The 21617-nt window shown below is 35.6% G+C and overlaps 1 protein-coding gene across 4 annotated transcripts in view; it reads right to left on the bottom strand.

The window, feature by feature from the left end:
- The window catches only part of CCDC73 (coiled-coil domain containing 73), a 150295-nt gene that overhangs the window by 103209 nt on the left and 25469 nt on the right, over positions 1-21617 (bottom strand). For all 4 annotated transcript variants that reach the window (XM_040258959.1, XM_040258958.1, XM_040258957.1 and 1 more), the window contains exon 2: positions 7196-7348. In XM_040258959.1, coding sequence (XP_040114893.1) covers positions 7196-7333 — 138 coding nt within the window. In that variant the 5' untranslated portion in view covers positions 7334-7348. The remainder of the gene's footprint in view (positions 1-7195; positions 7349-21617) is intronic.

The following is a 21617-nucleotide window of genomic DNA, read 5'->3' on the forward strand; positions in this document are numbered from 1 at the left end:
CACAGTCATTCTATACTGCACCCAAGAAACACAGAATACATATTTTTTTTCACATTCATCTCTGTTGGCCTATTCACCAAACTTGATCATATGTTTGACTAGAGAACAAAGTTCCACAAATATCAAGTGACTGAAATTATGTAAAGCTTATAATCTGACATAAAATTATCCAAAAAAATCTTCTTTTAAAGTTAATAAAAAGTAAAATGAAACTCTCAAATATTTGTAGAAAATAATGCATGGGGCAAAGAATAAATTACAATCTGAACTGAATGATAATAAAGATGTAGATAATACAGTTGATGAATCTACATAAATTTGTGGGACCCAACTAAAGGCATGCTAAGAGAAAAATTTAGTCTTAAATGCTGTACATTAGAAAAAGAAAAAAGGGGAAAACTAATCAACTAAATACCATCTTTAGAAGTTCAAGACAAAAAGAACAAATTAAACAAAGTAAGGAAATAATAAAGATAAAAGTGTACAGTAATAAAACACAAAACAAACATGCAACAGAGAGAATCAAAGGGGAAAATGAATTCCTTGAAAAGAACAACCCTGAAAAAGACTGATCCGAAATTCCTACTCATTCACAACATCTCTGCATCAGTTATTTCTTCTATGAAGCTTTCCTCACTCCCCTTAGTAAAATTAGACATTTCCTTGTCCAGACTCACAGTATATTCTGCAATCCTTTATTATTACATGGTATTATATTCTCTAAAACCTGGCATAAGTGTTCAGGAAATATTAAGTGAATGATCAAATATAGTTTTGCTTGCTTATTATCTCTTTAAAATTAAAAAGAAAAGAATCATATTGATTTGTACTATAGTATTTCTTGAACTTTCAGTTTCAAAGTCTAAATTTCCTTTTACAAACTTTTTATTTTGAAATTATTTTAGACTTACAGAAGACTTATAAAGATAGTAGAGTTCATATATACCCTTTACCAGCTTCCCTAACTTTAAATTTTATATAAGTAGGGTACATTTATCAAAGTTAAGAAAATAACATTGTTACAATATTACTGATTAGACTACAAGGTTTCTTCACATTTCACTAGTTTTTCCACCAATGTCTGTTTCAGGATATGATACGGGACACCATGTTATGGTTAATCATGTCTCCTTAGACTCCTCCAATCTGTAATAATTTCTCTCTTGTTTTTTATGACCTTACTCTGACAAACATCGATGAGATATCTTGTAGAATTTTCCACATATGGTGTTTGTCTGCTATTTTTTCATGATTAAACTAGGTTTCAAGAAGAATACCACAGCAGTAAAGTTCCCTTCTCATCACATCATATCATGAGTATCTGATGTTCACATGAATTACTGAACCACACCAATTCTTTCTGGGGATCTTAAACTTAATCACTTAGTTAAGGTGGTATTTGCCAAGTTTCTCCACAGTAAACTATTTTTCCCTTTATATTTTCTATCTGTTAAAACTTAGTCCACAATCAAGGTGAGGGAAATTAAGCTCCAATTCCTAGAGAAAAGAATATCAAGCAATTTGTGAACATGTATAAAACCACCACAGTAACTTACAAAACAATTTGGGAAAGGTACTACAACTATTCTATTTCTCCTTAAAGTTTCATCCACTAATTTTAGCATTCATCTGTGGATCTTGCCTGCAGTAATTATTACTGTGATGCTTTAAGGGTGGTTTCTGTTTCTCTCCTTCCTCCTACATTTATTAATTGGGATAAAAGATTTGTCCCATCTCCCTCATTTATTTATTTAATCATTCACTTATGTTAGTAGGGTATAATGGATATTTATTTTATTCTTTGGGTTACAATCCAATACTATCATCATTTATTTTGTTGTTCAAATTCTTCCAGCTATGTTCATGGGAATTCTTTCAGGCTGGTTTCTGTACCCTTTTGACATGCTATTTTAAGTACCTTCTTAAAGTACCTTCCAGCACTACAAGATATCCAACTCTAGAATAAACCACTTCTCCAAGGGGTCCTGGTTCCTTTTATTAGATAATGACACTTAGAACCAAAAAGTGAGTACTATAGATGGTTCCTGCTATGGGAGTGTTCCTACCTCTAAGCCCTTTCAGCAGAGCCGGAAAATCTATGTATATAGTCTAACCAATGTGTATACATGTCTGTATTTCTGTATCTGTTTATACTAAATAAGTTCATACTGATACCTTCAACTTTAATCCCACACCAGAGAATTCATTCTAGCCTCCCCCAACACATACTTATTTGTAACTTCTTCCTTCAACAGAGAAAAAAATCCTACCCAAGCTCTATAACTTGCTTAATTTGTTCAACCTTAGCATAGCTATAAGTAGTCTCAGTATTACTCCCATGAAAAATAAATCCACCAACCAAAGAGTGTTTAATGCAAACATTTAAGCATTTTTGTCTTTAGCCTTACAGTATCAACTCAACATGACAGAGGATGAGATGGTTGGATGGCATCACCGACTTAATGGACATGAGTTTGAGCAAGGTCCAGGAGTCGGTGATGGACAGGGAAGCCTGGCGTGCTGCAGTCCTTGGGGTTGCAAAGAGTCAGACACGACTGAGCAACTGAACTGATCAACTCAACGTATATTCTCTAAAGTTCTTAAATCAGCTTCTTTTCCCATCCATGTCTTTCACTGAAGTAATGGTGAAACAGTTATATATATTTTCACAGTCTGCATTCCATACTGAAATTCTCCCCACACTCTGGTTGAACTTTTATAAAGGTTGCATATAGTATAGTTCACTGTGGTGTACAGTTTTATGGATTTTGACAGAAGCATGGAGAAACATTTCTGCCATCACTGTACCATACAGAAGAGTCCATCACTCCTCAAAATTCTCTTATGCATTCCATTTATAGATAATCCCTATCCTATCCTTCAACACCTGGCAACTATTGATTTGTTTCCCATCCCCATAGTCTTGACTCTTCCAGAATGCCATACAAATGCACTGTCTAGTATGAAGACTTACATAATTACTTCTTCCACTTAGAAAAACTCATTCAATACTCATGATATCATTTTTGAGGCTGTTTTGGGGGGAACAGAATTCTTTTTTTTTTTTTTTGGAACAGAATTCTTTTAAGCACTTTAAAGTATCATGTCACTGTCTCCTGGACTGAACAATTATTATCAAGAAGTCCACTATTAATAGTATTATTGTTCTTTTGAAAATAATGAATCTTTTCCCACTTCTGACTGCTTTTAAGATTTCCCATTCGTGCTTTTTATTATTATTACTGAATGAAAGAGTCTTCAAATTCTACAATGCTTCACGATTCTCAGAAGTTTCACATACATGCTTTTGCACTGTTGTTGTTCAGTCAGTAAGTCATGTCCAACTCTTTGTCACCCCATGGACTGCAGCATTCCAGGCTTCCTTGTCCTTCACTATCTCCCGGAGTTTGCTCAAATTCATGCCCATCTGGTTGGTGATGCTACCTAACTATATCATCCTCTGCTGCCCCTTCTTTTACTTTCAATCTTTCCCAGCATCAGGGTCTTTCCAGTGAATTGGCTCTTCACATCAGATATTAGAGTTTCAGCTTCAGCATCAGTCCTTCCATTGAATATTCAGGGTTGATTTCCCTTAGAATTGACTGATTTGATCTCCTTGCAGTCCAAGGGACTCTCAAGAGTCTTCTCCAGCACCACAGTTCAAAAGCACCAATTCTTCAGCACTCAGCTTACTTTATGATGCAACTCTCACATCTGTACATGACTACTAGAAAAACCACAGCTTTGACTACATGGACCTTTGTTGGCAAAGTGATAGCTCTACTTTTTTAATACACTGTCTAGGTTTGTCATGGCTTTCCTTCCAAGGAGCAAGTGTCTTTTTCACATAACCTCATAATAATCCTTTTTTTCACCTACCCTTGTATGTCCCTCCTCTTCCCTTTCCTATCCCTACTAGTAACCACTAGTTTGTTCTCTTTATCTATGAGTCAACTTTTCTGTTTTATTCACTAGTCTGTTGGGCTTCCCTCATAGCTCAGTTGGTAAAGAATCTGCCTACAATGCAGGAGACCCCAGTTCAATTCCTGGGCCAGGAAGATCCGCTGGAGAAGGGATAGGCTACCCACTCAAGTATTCTTGGGCTTCCCTTGTGGCTCAGCTGGTAAAGAATCTGCCTTCAATGCAGGATACCTGGGTTCAGTCCCTGGGTTGGGAAGATCCCCTGGAGAGGGAAAGGCTATCCACTCCAGTATTCTGGCCTGGAGAATTCCATGGACTATACAGTCCATGGGGTCGCAAAGAGTCAGATACGACTGAGTGACTTTCACATACACAGTAGTCTGTTGTAATTTTTAGATTCCACATTTAAGTGGCATCATATGGTATCTGACTTTCTCTAACATTTCATTTTGCATAATGCCTTCCATCTATGTTGCTGTAAACAGCAAAATTTCATTTTTCGTGGATTAGTAGTATTCCATTGTAGTATTGTAGTATTATTCCAATGCAGGAGACCTGGGTTCAATCCCTTGGTTGGGAAGATACCTTGGAGAAGGAAATGGCTATCCACTCCAGTATTCTTGCCTGGAGAATTACATGAACAAAGGAGCCTGATGGACTACAGTTGATGGGGTCGCAAAGAGTCGGACTCGACTGAGCAACTAACATTTTCACTTTTAGTATTCCATTGTACATGTACGGATGAATGAATGGATGGATGGATGTGTGTGTGTGTGTGTGTGTGTATACACCACAATTTCTTTATCCATTCATCTGCTGATGGACATTTAGATTGCTTCCACATCATGGCAACTAAATAATGCTTCTCTGAACACTGGAGTACATGCATCTGTTTGAATTAGCATTTGAGCTCTTTCAAATATATACCCAGGAGTGCAATAGCTGGGTCATATGGTAGTCCTATTTTCAGTTCTTCAAGAAATCTCCATACTGTTATCCATTGTGGCTACGTCAATTTACATTCCCACCAACAGTGCATAAGGATTCCCTTTTTTCCACATCCTTGCCAGCATTTGTTATTTGTGTTCTATTTGATGACAGCCATTCTGATGGGTATGATTAAGTGTGGTTTTGATCTGCATTTTCCTAATGATTAGCAATGCTGAGCATCTTTTCATGTGCCTGTTGGCCATCTGCATATCCTCCTTAGAAAAATATCTACTCAGTTCTCCTGCCTATTTTTAAACAGGTTGTTTGTTTTTCTGATGTTGAGTTATATGACCTGTTTATATATTTTGGATATTAACCCCTTATTGGTCATATCACTTGCAAATATCTTCTCCTTTACAGCAACGGTTAGAGGAACTTCTCTAGGAGAAAAAAGAAGAGGCCACAACTGGAAACAAGAAAATCAGGAAATGAAAAAGCTCATCAGTAAAGGGAAAGAAACAGTAAAGGTAGAAAATCATCCACATACAAAGTTAGTAGGGTGTTGAAAGACAAAAGTAGCAAAATTATTTACATCCACAATAAGCAATTAAGGGATACACAAAACAATTAGATGCAAAATAGGCTATCAACAACAGCAATAATTAGGGGAGTAGAGTATAAACGTAGGGTTTTAAAAATGCATTTGAAATTAAGAGATGAGTAAATTAAAACAATCATGAATATATATAAATTGCTATACAAAAACTTCATAGTAAACCACAAACCACAAATCTGTAATAGATATACACCAGAAAAAGAAATGCAAACATAACTCTAAAGATAGTCATCAAATGACAAAAGAATAAAGAGGGAGAAAGGCTTATAAACCAAATCCAAAACAATTAACAAAATGTCAGTAAGAACATATATAATGATAATTACCTTAAATGTAATGAACTAAATGTTCCAACCAAAAGACACAGAGGAGCTGAATGGATACAGAAACATGACCCATATATACATCATCTATAAAAGACTCGCTTCATATCTAAAGACACAAATATAAACTCAAAGTGAGGGGATGGAAAAAGGTATTACATGCAAACAGAAACCTAAAGAAGGCCAGAGCAGCAATACTTGTATCAGACAAAATAGACTTTAAAATAAAGAGTAAGACTATTAGAAGAGACAAAGAATGACACTACATAGATCAAGAGATCAATCAAAGAAGATATAACAAGTATAAATATATATGCACCTAATATAGGAACACCTCAATATATAAGACAAATATTAACAGACATAAAAAAGAAATCAACAGCAACACAATAATAGTAGGGGACTTTATTCAGAAAAGATACTATTTTAAGCTAGTTTTATAAAAAGTTGTTTTCAATACTTATCCAAGATGTCTATTTCTTAAAGCATAATTTCTTCTTTGTTTAATAGACTTTTGTTATATTGGTTGAAAGTAGCTTTATATATAGGATGAACACTGTGGTAATTAAATTTTCTTATTATGACAACAAATTTCAATATTTTAAAATCTTAAAACAGGGTTCATAAAAATAAAACTGTTTCAGATTACTTTTTTACTCCTACTTATACTTTATTTCCAGGAAGTCACCAAATTTTACTGATTCTCTCTACAGTAGAGAGAATCTACCCTCAGTTACATGTAAGTCCTAATTACTTCATCCCTATATCATTATTACAATGATTAAGAATTTATTTTTTTCATCTTAGAATCTTACCAATTCAAATCTAACACAGAGCTGTTAACTTGTTCTGCAAATTCAGAGTCTCAGAAATGAAATGCTTTTAAGGGCTTTTGTCCAATACAAATCTCCTGCTAAAACCAAACATCTTTTACAATTTAATACTAGATATCCCCTTACTAAAAATCTCAGGGTTATCATTTTTAAAAACAGGGATATTTTATTATTTGAAGTCAAAATACTACATATATTTATTCTGTCACTTAATCATGTTATTTGTTTATTTAATCATTTAATCATTTCATTAGTACCTATCAAAACTGTAATCTGAAGCAGCAGTTCTTTTTTTTTAATCACAGTATCCAACTGTAATGCTATCTATGCATTCCAAGGCACTCAATGCTACCTAGCTTAAGAAATCTCTTTTATTTTTTACCTTGGTTTATAACTTCTTTTCCACCTCCAGATGTTGACTAAATCTGACCTTTTCTCTTTTACTCCCTTAGTGAGGCTAGATTTCTTTTTTCTAAATAAGAAGCTATTTTGTTGTCTTTTTCTCTACTTAAGACAAAAAAGTAATGAACAAAATCAAGTTCTCTGACTTAACGTTTTAAAAAGAAACTTACCCTTCTCATACGTAATTCTTCTAATGCTTCCAGGAAACTTGTTTTGAAATCTAATAGCTGGATAGAAAACAATGTCTCTGAAGAACTTTGAAGAGAAAAGGCAGATGACGCTGACTCGGTCTTAAAATTGTTCTCCATATTAACATTTATTTCCTGTAATATAAAAAGGTTTTAACTGAAAAACATTTATTTAGGCTTTTCAAGTAAAAGCACAGTTATCGTAAAAATAAAACAACTTGTATCCCATAACCCTCCAAGTTTAACACTGAATAACAGTTTTGTCATCACTGTTATTCTGATCTTGATACACAAAACACTCAGCAACAATGATCCTATTCTATTTCTCGGTGGCTGAGGCTTTTTCTGTTACCTTAGTACCCTTGAGAACAAATTTTCTGCTCCTAAACACCCAAACACTGGGTTCCTAATGTTACAGACAAGGCTTGGCTCAGTACTAACCTGATCATACCAAGTCTGAGATAGATACTGTGCTTCCTAACTTTGTTTTGATATAAAGCATTTTGTAAGGACAGTGTGAATATTAATGAACAGAAATGCAATCTTTAATCCCAACAAAATTGGGAAAGGAGGAATGTGATAACTGCCTTTTGCTAAAAACCAAGGCATTTAAATGTCTTTCTCAACCCAGAAAAAAGTATGAATCAGGCTGCAAGAAGCTTTTTTTAACTTTTCATTCTAATAATTGATTCACAAGTAGTTGCAAAGAAATGTACAATGAGTCCTATGCACCATTCGCTCAGCCTCTCCTAATGTTAACATTTTGTATAGTAACAGGACAATAATAAAACTGTGTATCTGACACTGGTACAACTCAGAGAGCTTATGATTATTTCACTGATTATACATACACTAGTTTGTGTATGTGTCTGTGTTTATAATCCTGTGAAAGTTTATTACACATACAGCTTCATTCAACTACCACTACAATCACGATATAGAACTGTACCATCAACATAGGCTCCCTCGCGCAGCTTCTTTGTTTCCATAACCACTACACTGATCTTTTCTCTAATTTTATTATTTCCAGAATATTATATAAATGGAATCATATATCATGCAACCCATTGAGACTGGACTTTTTTCACTCATAATAATTATACTGAGATTCATCCACATTGTTGTGCATATCAATAGTTCATTCCTTTCGACTGCTGAGCAATATTCCATGGTATAGACATATTATGGTTTAACCATGCACTCACTGAAAGACATCTGAGTTGTTCTGTTTTGGCTCTTATGAATAAAGCTGCTATGAACATTCATGTACAAGTTTCTACATGAACAAATGTCTTCATTTCTTAGGGATGTGTCCAAGAGTGTAACTGCTGGGCTGAATAAATATTGAGTCAATTTTCAGTTTTAAAAGAAACTGTCAAACTATTTTCCAGAGTGGTTATGCCATTTTACACGCCATTTGGCAATGTACAAGTGTTCAGTTTCTCCAAAGCTCCACCACTATTTTGTATTATTACTACTTTTTATTTTAGCCATCCTGATAGGTATTATATTAGTAAATGTTCTTCAGAGAAAAGAGAACTAATAGAGTATATATATAGAAAGGTTTACTTCAAGGAATTGGTTCATGTGATTGTGGGGTCTGACAAACTGAAAATCTTTAGGACAGGCCAAAAGGCTGGAGACCCAGGAAAGAGGTAATATTGCAACTCAAGTCCAAAGGCAATCTGGAAGCAGAATTCCTTCTTCCTTAGGGAACCTCAATCTTTTTTTCTTATAACCTTCAACTGATTAGATGAGGCCCAACCACACTATAAAGAGTAATTTCCTTTAGTCGAAGTCTACTGATTTAAATGTTCAGTTCAGTTCAGTCGCTCAGTCGTGTCCGACTCTTTGCGACCCCATGAACCACAGCACGCCAGGCCTCCCTGTCCATCACCAACTCCCAGAGTTCACTCAGATTCATGTCCATTGAGTCAGTGATGCCATCCAGCCATCTCATCCTCTGTCGTCCCCTTCTCCTCCTGCCCCCAATCCCTCCCAGCATCAAAGTCTTTTCCAATGAGTCAACTCTTTGCATGAGGTAGCCAAAGTATTGGAGTTTCAGCTTTAGCATCATTCCTTCCAAAGAAATCCCAGGGCTGATCTCCTTCAGAATGGACTGGTTGGATCTCCTTGAAGTCCAAGGGACTCTCAAGAGTCTTCTCCAACACCACAGTTCAAAAGCATTAATTCTTTGGCACTCAGCCTTCTTCACAGTCCACCTCTCACATCCATACATGACCACAGGAAAAACCATAGCCTTGACTAGACGGACCTTTGTTGGCAAAGTAATGTCTCTGCTTTTGAATATGCTATCTAGGTTGGTCATAACTTTTCTTCCAAGGAACAAGCGTCTTCCAATTTAAATGTTGATCTCATCTAAACACTATCTTCACAGATATAGATGTCTGACCAAGTATCTGGGTACTGTGACACAGCCAACTTGACGAAAAAATTAACCATCACAATTGTGTATGTAAGAAACTTTCTAAAAGGCAAACTTCCATTCCTAAAAATAATGGGCTATGTTATTTGTATTAACAGTCCAACTAAAAACAATTAACAATTCCAAATAAAATATTTTTAAAATCTTAAAAGCATCAAAGACCTAGCCAGTGGGATTGACTGATGGATTGCATGTGAGGTGAGACAGAGAGGAATCAAGGATAATTTTGAAGTTTTTGGCCTGAGCACCACCTGGGTAGATTGAACAGTGGAGGGAAGACTGCAGGCTGGAGCATTTGGGGAGGCAGGGCTGTCAAGTTCAGGAGCTCAGTTTTGGACATGGATTTTGGATGTCCAAATGGAGCGGAGAGCAAGGTAAGTGGATATGTGCTCTGGAGATGAGGAGGAATGGTTCCACAACTTGTGGTGATGTGTCAACAGTATCAGTAAGAAGAGGGCAATGTGAACTTCTTTTATCTTCAAGTTTCCCATTATTCCCTCTTAACAGAAATGCAGTATTCCATTCCATTTCAGTTTTCCATTCTATTGCTAATTCATGTGTTCAGGTGAAGGCTTTTAGACAAATGGTTGTTCAGAAATAAAAGTTAACACTTAAAGGACACATACTACCTGCCAGGAGGGGGTCTCAGCTCATAATATATATTATTATAACTCAATCCTCAAAACAAATCTTTCTTGGATAGGTAAAATCATCATCCCCATTTTTGCAGGTGAAGAAACAAAAGAACAGAGAGATTAGTAAACTTCCAGAGGTTTCGCAGCTAGTAAGTGGCGAAAGTAGAATTTGAAAACGGACTCTTCGATTCCAGAGTCCCTGCTCCAAACACTATATTGTACTGTCTTTGCAGTGCTTGGGAACATAATGTCCCTCCATGTTAATGAAATCAAGATACTGTAGCCCTTTCAAGTTTTCAGAGTTGACTAAAATAGAGTTCTGCATTACTAAATGATGTATGATGCTGTTCATGTTTTTAAATTGCCTTTATTTTAATAAAATATCAACACTTTTATAGTGTCAAATTCCTATTAGTCTCTATAAATCAAGATATTTTGACTATGAATTTTATGTTGTTATAGCTTAATGATGCTTACTGATTAGGTCAATAGATTTTTTTTTCCCTTGACTGTACCGCCCAGCATGCAGGATCTTAAGTTCCCCAACCAGGAATCAAACCTGCACCCCCTGCAGTGGAAACACGGAATCTTAAACACTTGATCTCCAGGGAAGTCCCAGGTCAATAGAATTTTAAAGTTTGTCAAACCCAACGCTGTGGTTATGAATTTATTGACAGGAGAATACAAAAAAGGAATCTAAGTTTCTTCCTGAATTTGACTTCTCTGCTCACAAATATTTTTCTGTTGTGAAACTTGTTTGAGAGAGACTGAAAAGGTAAGCAAAGGGGTGGAATCTGCTTTCAGAGTGAAATGGATTTCTTGGACAATGGTCCGTTACAAGGAATACTTTTCATTTGACAGCCTTACATGACACATGAATGAAAACTGCTAATTTTAAGTGGTTTATTATGTTCAATGAATGAAACTGTCTTACTGAATTTGCTGATGAATGTTACATGGTTATAAAATTTAGTAACAGCTTTGGTGGCCTCTGGCTTAAGAGATATGGAATTCAAACCTAGGGCCTGCCAAAGCAGGGAGTCTAATAAAAAACCAACTATATTTAGTAGAATTCAGAAGAGTTAACTCTCAGATAAAATTAAAGCAAAAATAACCATCTTCAATAGGAGAGTTACTTTGCTGCCAAGCAAATAAAGCATAAAGGAGAAAAGGGAGGAGGAGAGGAAGAAAGAGAAGATTAAACAAAAAGTATCATCACAAGAAGTTTTTAAAAACTTAACTTCAGATGAATTTGTTAAGAAAACTTACTTCACAGGATAGTGAAAGATACATCAATCTGTGAATATGATTTTAAATGTTGCCATACTGGAAGTGCCAATTAAGCAAATAAAATGTCTCTCTCTTTATTGTAAGGAATAATCTGGATATCTTCTTTAAGGAATCTTCTGGATAATTTTTCAGGGAGAATGAGTAGCACATAAAGATAATTAGGCATGGAAAGAAGCATTGCATTATGAGAACAAGTTTAAAAAAAACAGATAACAAAATAGACACACACATAACGTAGATTTCTGGCATTATCACAAACAGACTTTAAAAACAAATATGCTTACTATGTTTAAAGAAATAAAGTCAAGGTTGAAACTATTATATCTGCAAAGAATACCAGATTTTTTTTAAAGATCCCAGTATAATCTCTAAGTATGAAAAATATATAATCAACAATTGATAACTCAATCCAAGACTGGACATAGTTAAAAAGAGAATCAGTGTACTAGAAAATAGATCAGGTACAGTATGGAGGATGCAGTAAGGAAATTAAAAAATGGAAAGTACAGAAGAAAGTTAAGAAAGATGAAAGTATAAAGTGAGAGGCTATAAAACCATTCCCAAAAGAAGAGAGAAATAGGCTATATTCTGAAAACCTAATAACTGAGAATTATCCAAAACTGAAGAAAACATCAAGCTTCAGATCAAGAATCCCAATGAATCAAAAAATGCTGCATTTGATTTAATTCTGACTGAGAAACTGAAGAGAAAAGGATCCCTTTGTTTTAATCTCATCTTAAATTAATTGTACTTAGTTCATGGCTCACCTCTTCAGTCCATGCAGAATTCTGTACTTGACTACTCTGTACTTGTTTGCTAATTCCATTCCTTTTCCAAACCTTTACAGAGCATCTCTAATACTTTTGATATGCATCCTTAAAGCTATAGTTATCCTTTTTAATGTACATAGTGTATGTATATTTAATTGACATAAATTTTATTATTGAGGAAAAAATTGTAGGTAGTCCACAATGGATTTTTAAAAATCCGTATCTACAGATAGCACAGTAAAGTATCAGAAAAAAATTTCAAAGGACTTAAACCATACAGATAATACCAAAACAAGGAATCAAAATATGGAAATGAAATATTATAGGCCAGTCAATGGCACCCCACTCCAGTACTCTTGCCTGGAAAATCCCATGGGTGGAGGAGCCTGGTAGGCTGCAGTCCATGGGGTCGCTAAGAGTCAGACACAACTGAGCGACTTCCCTTTCCCTTTTCACTTTCATGCATTGGAGAAGGAAATGGCAACCCACTCCAGTGTTCTTGCCTGGAGAATCCCAGGGGCGGGGGAGCCTGGGGGGCTGCGGTCTATGGGATCGCACAGAGTCGGACAGGACTGAAGCGACTTAGCAGTAGCAGCAGCATAGTTCATGAAAGTAGATCCAAATTCTAAACAAAATAAGCACATACTGAAGCTAACAATGGGTAAAAATGATGTATGATAATAAAGTAAATTTACCACAGAAATGTAATATTTAACAACAGAAAATCAGTTAATGTAATTCTATATACTAAGATGTTAAAAGAAAAAAACTACATGATCACAGATTTTTTTAAAAGCATCTGAAAATATGCAACAATTGTTTATGATATTTTTTAAAGCTCTCAGAAAACAATAAGCAAATGAGAATTTCCTTAATCAGCAGAATCTACAAAAAGCTTCAGCAACATCATGCTTAATAGTAAAAAATTGAAAGCATTTTCTTTGAGATCATGAATATGGCAGGAATTTCAACTACCACTACATTTTATTAAAGGTAGTATGAGAAAGCAAGAAATATAAGCTATATAGACTGAAAAGCAATTCACTGATGAAATAACTGCGAATAAAAATAACTTTTTAAAACTACAAATGACATACTAGAATAAATAAGAGAATTAGCAAACTAGAGGGAAATAAAAATAATACACAATAACCAACTGTATTCCTGTATACTAAGAAAAAAATCTTGGGAATAAAACTTAAAATAACGTTTGCATTAGCTAGAATAAATCTAACAAAACATGTTTAAAATTTTTAGGCAGAAAAATATAAAACTTGATTAAATAATATCTAAATAAATCAAGAAATATACCATATTCATATACCAGAAGTCTCAAAAGTGAAAAGAAACCAATTATCCCCAAATTGAAAAACTCAATTCAATGCAATCTCAGACAAATCTTAATAGTTCTTGCAAAACTTAGTAACGTAATTTTTAAATTAATACAGAAACAGAAATGCAAATGACAAAGAATAGCCAAGATACTCTTTTAAAAAGTAGGAAGACTTGTTCCATCAATTATGAAGTTTTATTATAGCACTAGAGCAATTAAGACAATGTGACAATGTTGCGGGAAAAATACAAAAAGACCTATGAAATAAAACCGGGAATCCAGACCAATGATATTCTTATGAGTGTACACATATTTATAGATCATATACAAAAGGAAGGACTGCTTATTTTGAATAAATAGTTCTGGGATGACTACACATCTATTTCAGAAAAAAGTGAAATTTGACCCCTGCTTCACATAATATGCAAAGATAATCCCAAATGGATCAGAGAACCAATTTGGGATAATCCTGTTGTGAGATACTACAGAATATACTAGTTGCTCTTGAACTGAGGAAGGATTTTTTTTAAACAAGACACCAAAAGCACCAGTAATGAAGCAAAAGACTAATCTCTTTACTACTGAAATTAAAAACGTCTGTTCACCAAAAAATATCGAAGAGAATAAAAAGATAAATCACAAACTGGAAAAGAGTTATTTTTAACACATATAACCCAAAAAAGATTAACACCAAGAATATATTTTAAATGTAGTAAGAAAAAAATAACAGATAGAAAATAACAGAAAAGTATACAAAGTATTTAAACAGGTACTTCATAAAAGAGGATATTCAAATAGCCAATATACACAGGAAAATGTGCTCAGTTTCATTGGTAATTAGGAAAATGAAAATTAAAACTCCAAGATTCCACAAACATACTCATCAGATTAACAAAAATTTTAAAATTGGACATTACCAAATATTAGTGAAGAAGTGAAACAATGGAAACTCGCAGACACTGTCAGTGTATAAACTGGGAAAACCACTTCGGAAAACAGTTTGTAACTATAAAGTTAAATATATAAATCCTTTATCGGTTGTAAAAGCCCCCTTAAAACCTAATGGCTTAAAATAACAATGATTAAAAAACAAAACAAGTACATTTGAGGTACATTTGTTGTTGTTCAGTCCCTTAGTCGTGTCCGACTCTTTGTGACCCCATGGGCTGAAGCATGCCAGGCTTCCCTGTTCATCATGAACTCCCAGAACTTGCTCAAACTTATGTCAATCAAGTCAGTGATGCCATCCAACCATCTCATCCTCTGTCGTCCCCTTCTCCTCCTGCCCTCAATTTTTCCCAGCATCAGGGTCTTTCCAATGAGTTGGTTCTTCACGTTAGGTGGCCAAAGTATTGGAGTTTCAGCTTCATCATCAGTCCTTCTAATGAATATTCAGGACTGATTTCCTTTAGGATGGACTGGTTACATCTCCTTCAATTCCAAGGGACTCTCAAGAGTCTTCTCCAACACCACAGTCCAAAACCATCATTTCTTCAGCGCTCAGCTTTCTTTATGGTCCAACTCTCACATCCATACATGACTACTGGAAAAACCACAGCTGTGACTAGACGGACCTTTGTCGGCAAAGTAATGTCTCTGCTTTTTAATATGCTGTCTAGGTTGGACATAGCTTTTCTTCCAAGGAGCAAGCATCTTTTAATTTCATGGCTGCAGTCACCATCTGCAGTGATTTTGGAGCCCCCCAAAATAAAGCCTGTCACTGTTTCCATTTACCCCACTGTTACCCCATTTATTTCCCATGAAGTGACGAGACTAGATACCATGATCTTAGGTTTTTGAATGCTGAGTTTTAAGCCAGCTTTTTCACTCTCCTTTTTCACCTTCATCAAGAGGCCCTTTAATTCCTCTTCACTTTCTGCCATAAGGGTGGTGTCATCTGCATGCCTGAGGTTATTGATATTTCTCCTGGCAATCTTGATTCCAGTTTGTGCTTTATCCAGTCCAGCATTTCACATGATGTACTCTGCATATAAGTTAAATAAGCAGGGTAACAATATTCAGCCTTGATATACTCCTTTCCCAATTTGGAACCAGTCAGTTGTTCTATGTCCGGTTCTAACTGTTGCTTCTTGACCTGCATACTGGTTTAGCAGGAGGCAGGGAAGCTTGTCTGGTATTCCCATCTCTTTAAGGATGTTCCACAGTTTGTTGTGATCCACACAGTCAAAGGCTTTAGCGTAGTCAATGAAGCAGAAGTAGATGTTTTCCTGGAATCCTCTTGCTTTTTCTATGATCCAATGGATGATGGTAATTTGATCTCTGGTTCCTCTATCTTTTCTAAATCCAGCTTGAACATCTGGAAGTTCTCAGTTCACCTACCGTTGAAGCCTAGCTTGGAGAATTTTGAGTATTACTTTGCTAATACGAGTGTTAACGCTAGTGTGTGAGATGAATGCAATTGTGTGATAGTTTGAACTGTATTGGGCACTGCCCTTCTTTATTACCTCAACATAATAAAGGCCATATATGACAAGCCCACAACTAACATCATAATGGCAAAAAGCTGAAAGATCTTCCTCCAAGATCAGAAACAAGACAAGGATGTCCACTTACTCTTTCCTTTTGCTGAGCAATTTTAATAATATGTAACTATCTTAAAATACATCTTATATCTGGAGTCACAGTGGTTAATTCCCAAAACTTTTCTTCATCATAGAAGATTAAATTAAACCAGTTACCTAATTCCATTACCGTAGCCACTGACTGATTTATAAATAGGCAAGCAACTCAATCCTGGTCAAAGAGTTCAGAAGGAAAGTGTATTCTGAAGGGAGGCTTCTAAGAAGTTCTTTTTGCTCCTAAGAGTCACAGGAAGAAATGAGTCTTTTCTTATGCTGGATATTATTCTGTCTCATCTTAACACCTGGAATTGCTGAAGCCCTATTTGACCACAAGGGGAGTCAGTTTGAGGGCAGTGAGGATGGCAGAGTGGTGAAAAAGAAGGAACTTCGGTCCCTTACAACATTGCTCAGGCACCAACTATACGATATCAGGAATCTACTCAACCTCTATACTTGTATAATGTAAGATAATAAATGTCCTTTTTGTTTAAGGCAGTTTTAGTAAAATTTTGTTATCTGTTGCCAAGGAATTACAATCTATCATGCTGCCATGTACCTGAGAATCTATTATAACTATGTACATCTACCTATGTTTAACAGTAATTGGAAGGACTGATGCTGAAGCTCCAATACTTTGGCCACCTGATGTGAAAAGCTGACTTATTGGAAAAGACCCTGATGCTTGGAAAGATTGAGGGCAGGAAGAGAAGCAGGTGACAGGGGATGAGATGGCTGGATGGCATCATCAATCCAATGGACATGAGTTTGAGCAGACTCCAGAAGACAATGAAGGACAGGGAAGCCTGGCCTGCTGTAGTCCATGGGGTCACAAAGAGTGGGTCACAACTTAGTGATCGAACAACAACAACAATTGGTATATAAGATCACTATTACATTAGATAACCCCCTGGCGATTCATGGGGTCGCAAAGAGTCGGACATGACTAAGCAACTGAACTGAACTGAAGGGCAGGGTTATGCCTCATTTAATTTTCTTTCTTTCCTGTGTTTTGTGAATTTTTAATTTTACTCAAAGTAATATTTGCATTTGTGAAAAAAGAAAAAAGAGCTAGAAAGCAAACATTGGAAAACAGTGATCAGCTGGCCTACATTTCACCATTCCCACTTCCCAGAGTCACTTTCAATTATTTTGGCTGTTTCTTCTGATATATACCTAAATATTTCTAAATGCTTTAACTCTATTTTTTAATGTATCCATTTTTACTGTATTTTTTTTACATCCTGTTATATTAATTAATTTAGCTCACTTCTTCCATCTTCTCAACAAATTCACAGCACAATTTTAGGTTGACTCAAAGGTCAGTTTACATCAATAGTTAGAAAAATGTGAGAAGATCTTTAAGGGGATCTGCAACTTAAAAAGTATTTTCATTATAATACTACAGTGTTATATGCCTTTATTTTTATATTCTCACTAGTGTACAGTGGAATTTTCCATAAGCTACATAATATGATACTGCAACAGAAAAATGTAAAAGCAGATACGATAAGCTAGTTGTGCCTTTTTAAGCCAGATATGAAGGAGATTCACAAATAGAAAACAATGCCATTTTTATTACTAAGTTTTTTTGTTTAGGAAAATATGTTCTTTTTTATAAAAATGTCATTTCACATTACAATTTATGATGTATTTTTATTTGAATAAACATCCAAAAATTTTCTCAGTTTTAATTTTTCATCTCATAGAGAAAACAGCAAAAGATATATCCCATATAAATAAAAGTTTTCTAAGATCTTTAATAACCTTTAAAAGTACCTTTAAACCTTTGAGAACTACTGGCTTAAATTATTGTAACTGTAAATTCAATCCGTGGGTCAGGAAGATCACCTGGGGTAGGAAATGGCAACCCACTCCAGTATTCTTGCCTGGAAATTTTCATGGACAGCAAAGCCTGGCGGGCTACAGTCCACGGGGTCACAAAAAGAGTCAGACACAACTGAGCGACTGAGCACACACACAAATGTTGGTTACTGCCAAGCCAAGCAGAGTATCATCATTCGTTATATGTCCTTTCGAGTTGTCCTCAAGTTTAGTAACTGTTAAGAGTTTTTTTTTCCCATTTCTTACTTTGCTTTGCACCTGCAATTTACTTTTTTCAAATGCTCCAAAGAAACGTCAGTCAACAATTTTTCTAAGTTTTCAAAAACATCAAATTATTTCAGTCGTGACTCTCCCACATCCTTCCTTTTTGTTGCTCCAACCTGGCCTCGTCTGGATGCACAGCCATTGTTTCCCAGTTTTCCACTGACATCTTCTTATATAGAACTGCTGTTTCCTGTCTCCTATGGCTTCTTTTTTTGGCTTTTTTCCTGCTCTTGATAAAAAGTAACCCCCCAGTAGCTTCCTATGGGTGGGTGAATGGAAACTAAGTTCTTTTAACGTAAAAATGTCTCAAAATTACACTATTCCAACCTCATACTTAATATGACAGTTTGGCCTCAGTTATAGAAAAGGAGGCCTATACTATTTACTTCATAATATCCTCCCCTCATTCTCTGTTCTCTCTGGAACTCCTTTTAGTAGGATGCTGAATCACATATATTGATCATCTAATTTTCTTATCTCTTCTATTTTCTTACTTTTGTTCCACTTTCTGAGAGATCTCCTCCCCTTTATCTCCCAATCATTCTGTTAAAATTTATCTTTTTAATGTCCAAAAGTTCTTCTCTGTTACAGAACTGCATTTTTTTCATAGCATCCTATTTCTGCTTTATGAACATAAAAAACTCTCTTATCTGGTAGTTTTTTATATACTGTGTATATATTCTTACATACATGTTTAACAGCCACAAATTCCTCCCATTCAGCACTCATACCTCTGCAATATGACTTTCTTGCTTCTCCCATCCAGAAATGGAATGCATTCTCTTTTGAATCTAGGTTAGCTGTGTAACATTCTTTGATCAATAGAATGTGCAAGAATTGACACCAGAGTTTAGAGTACCAGAGTTTAGGCTTCAAGAAGTCTTGTAGTTTCTGCCTTTGAACTCTTGGAAAGATCCCCAGAGAAAACCCTACTTTATGAAATCTGGGATTAAAAAATATATATTAAAAACCCAAGCGTTCTAATTTTTCTATCTGAACTCAGCCCTGAACAAACCCATCAATTAAATAATACTTGTATGAAATAGCATAATAAAATCAACAGATTAATATCCCAATCTACAAAATTATGAGAAATAATGTTATTGTTGTTTTAGCCACCTAGTTTGGGTGGTTTGTTATTCAGCAACAAGTAAATGATACAGAAAAGAATATTAGAAATGGAGTGATACCACATAAAAACCCAAAATATGTAGCGCTGACTTGGGGACTGCATGGTAAGCAGAGGCAAAACTGGAAGAGCAATGAGGAAGTGTTACTAGAGTCTGTAAATCTAGTAACTGGCCAGAGGACTAAGGCAACTTGGAAGATAAGAAAAACAAAAATGTACCTAACTAAAATGTGAATATGTCTAAGGAGATTTCCAGGTAGAATGTTGCAAGTGTCAACTGGTCTTTTTTCCTAGTGGAATATTAAAGGTATGTAAAGACAGATAAATTAAAGAAGAAATTATTTAGGTTCATTCATTCAATTTGCAGGAAATATAAAGGGTCCAATATGTGCTGGGTTGGAAAATTAAAATCATTTCACACTTCCAGTCTCCAATCAACAAAAATTCTCATAGTAAGAAACAGTTCAAAATAAATATCAAACCAAGACCCTTTAATGTCTCAGAAAATGCAAGGCAATATTACTATATAAGAATCTCAAGAGCATTATCTCAGAGCAGCCTGTTATGTCCAAAGTAGACAGAGGTCCATCTTAGAATTACGGGTGTAGCTTTGCAGAAGAAATTCATAGGAAATCCAGAAAGTATTATGCTTTTTGTTCTGAGTTAGTTTATGGGTTTTGGTGAGTTGTTTTGTTTTTGTCTTTTCATAGTATTAATAGGAGCACTACCAGCTTGGACTGAGTCAGCTCAAAGTGAAGGATCCTCTGGGCCACAAAGTTCTACAGGTAGAAAACATGACTGAAACAGCTACTCAGTTGCAAAAAGAGACTATTTCTCATAAAAAATGAAAAGCCTTTCAAAGAACTGAGCCAAGAATCCAGAGGTAGAGCCAAGATGAAAACAAAGGACTGGAGAACACATCCAGGGAGCAGAATGGATACTGTAAAGAACAACTCTATTGTTTTCCTTTATACACAATATTTCACTTCCAACCATTCTAGTCACCAAATGTGTACAGGTTTTCCACACACCAAGCATTTCTGCCAACACTAGCTGGGTGCAATTTATCTTAATTCTGACATTTTCTCCCTAGAGACAGAATCAGATCCACAGGTTAAGGGCTCAGTCCTACAAGACTATCCCCACCACCACTTCAGATACCAATCACAAGTCCAGGTTGTCACCTGTATGTCTGAACAACTGGCTGTAAATCAGAGGTTTCCATGACTCCCCCTCTGCAGGTTTGATCAGTTTGCTAGAGCAGCTCACAGAACTCAGGAAAAAGTTTATTCACTAGATTATCAGTTTAAAAAGGAAATTAAAAGATGTGAATAAACAAATGAAGAGATATACAGAGAGAGACCTAAAAGGGTCCCAAGCAAAGGAGCCTCTGTCTCTATAGAGTCTGGAGTGTGTCGCCTTCTCAGCGCATAGAAGCATCCTTGTTCATCAGTCTCTCCAAATGTCTATAGTTCAGGGATCTTTATGGAGGCTTTATTAAATAAACATGATTGATTGATCATCAGTGACCAAGTCATTCCCCAGCTCTTCACCCCTACCAGGAAGTCTAGCTGAGGGTTGAGAGGCTGAAAGTTCCTATCCTTTTAATCACAGGGTTGCTTCTTCTGCCAACCAGTTCCCATGCTTAGAGGCTTTCCAAAAACCACCTCCTTATGGCCAATTGGCACATGAAAAGATGTTCAACATCACTAATTACTAGAGAAATGCAAATCAAAACCATAATGAGGTATCACCTTACATCAGTGAGAATGGCCATCATCAAAGTCTACAAATAACAAACGCTAAAGAGGGTGTGGAGAAAAGGGAACCCTTCTACCCTGTCGATGGGAATGTAAGTTAGTACAGCCACTATGGAAAACAGCAAGAAGAGTCCTCAGAAAACTAAAACTAGAATTACCATACGACCAAGCAATCCCATTTCTGGACACATATCCAGACAAAAACATAATTCAAAAAGATACATGTACCCCTAAGTTCATAGCAGCACTAATCACAATAGCCAAGATATGTAAACAACTAAAATGTCCATTGACAGATGAACAGTAAAGTAGATATGGTATATACACAATGAAATACTATTCAGCCACAAAAA

This window comes from Oryx dammah, unplaced genomic scaffold, assembly GCF_014754425.2.
Source record: "Oryx dammah isolate SB20612 unplaced genomic scaffold, SCBI_Odam_1.1 HiC_scaffold_17, whole genome shotgun sequence".
Taxonomy (NCBI): domain Eukaryota; kingdom Metazoa; phylum Chordata; class Mammalia; order Artiodactyla; family Bovidae; genus Oryx; species Oryx dammah.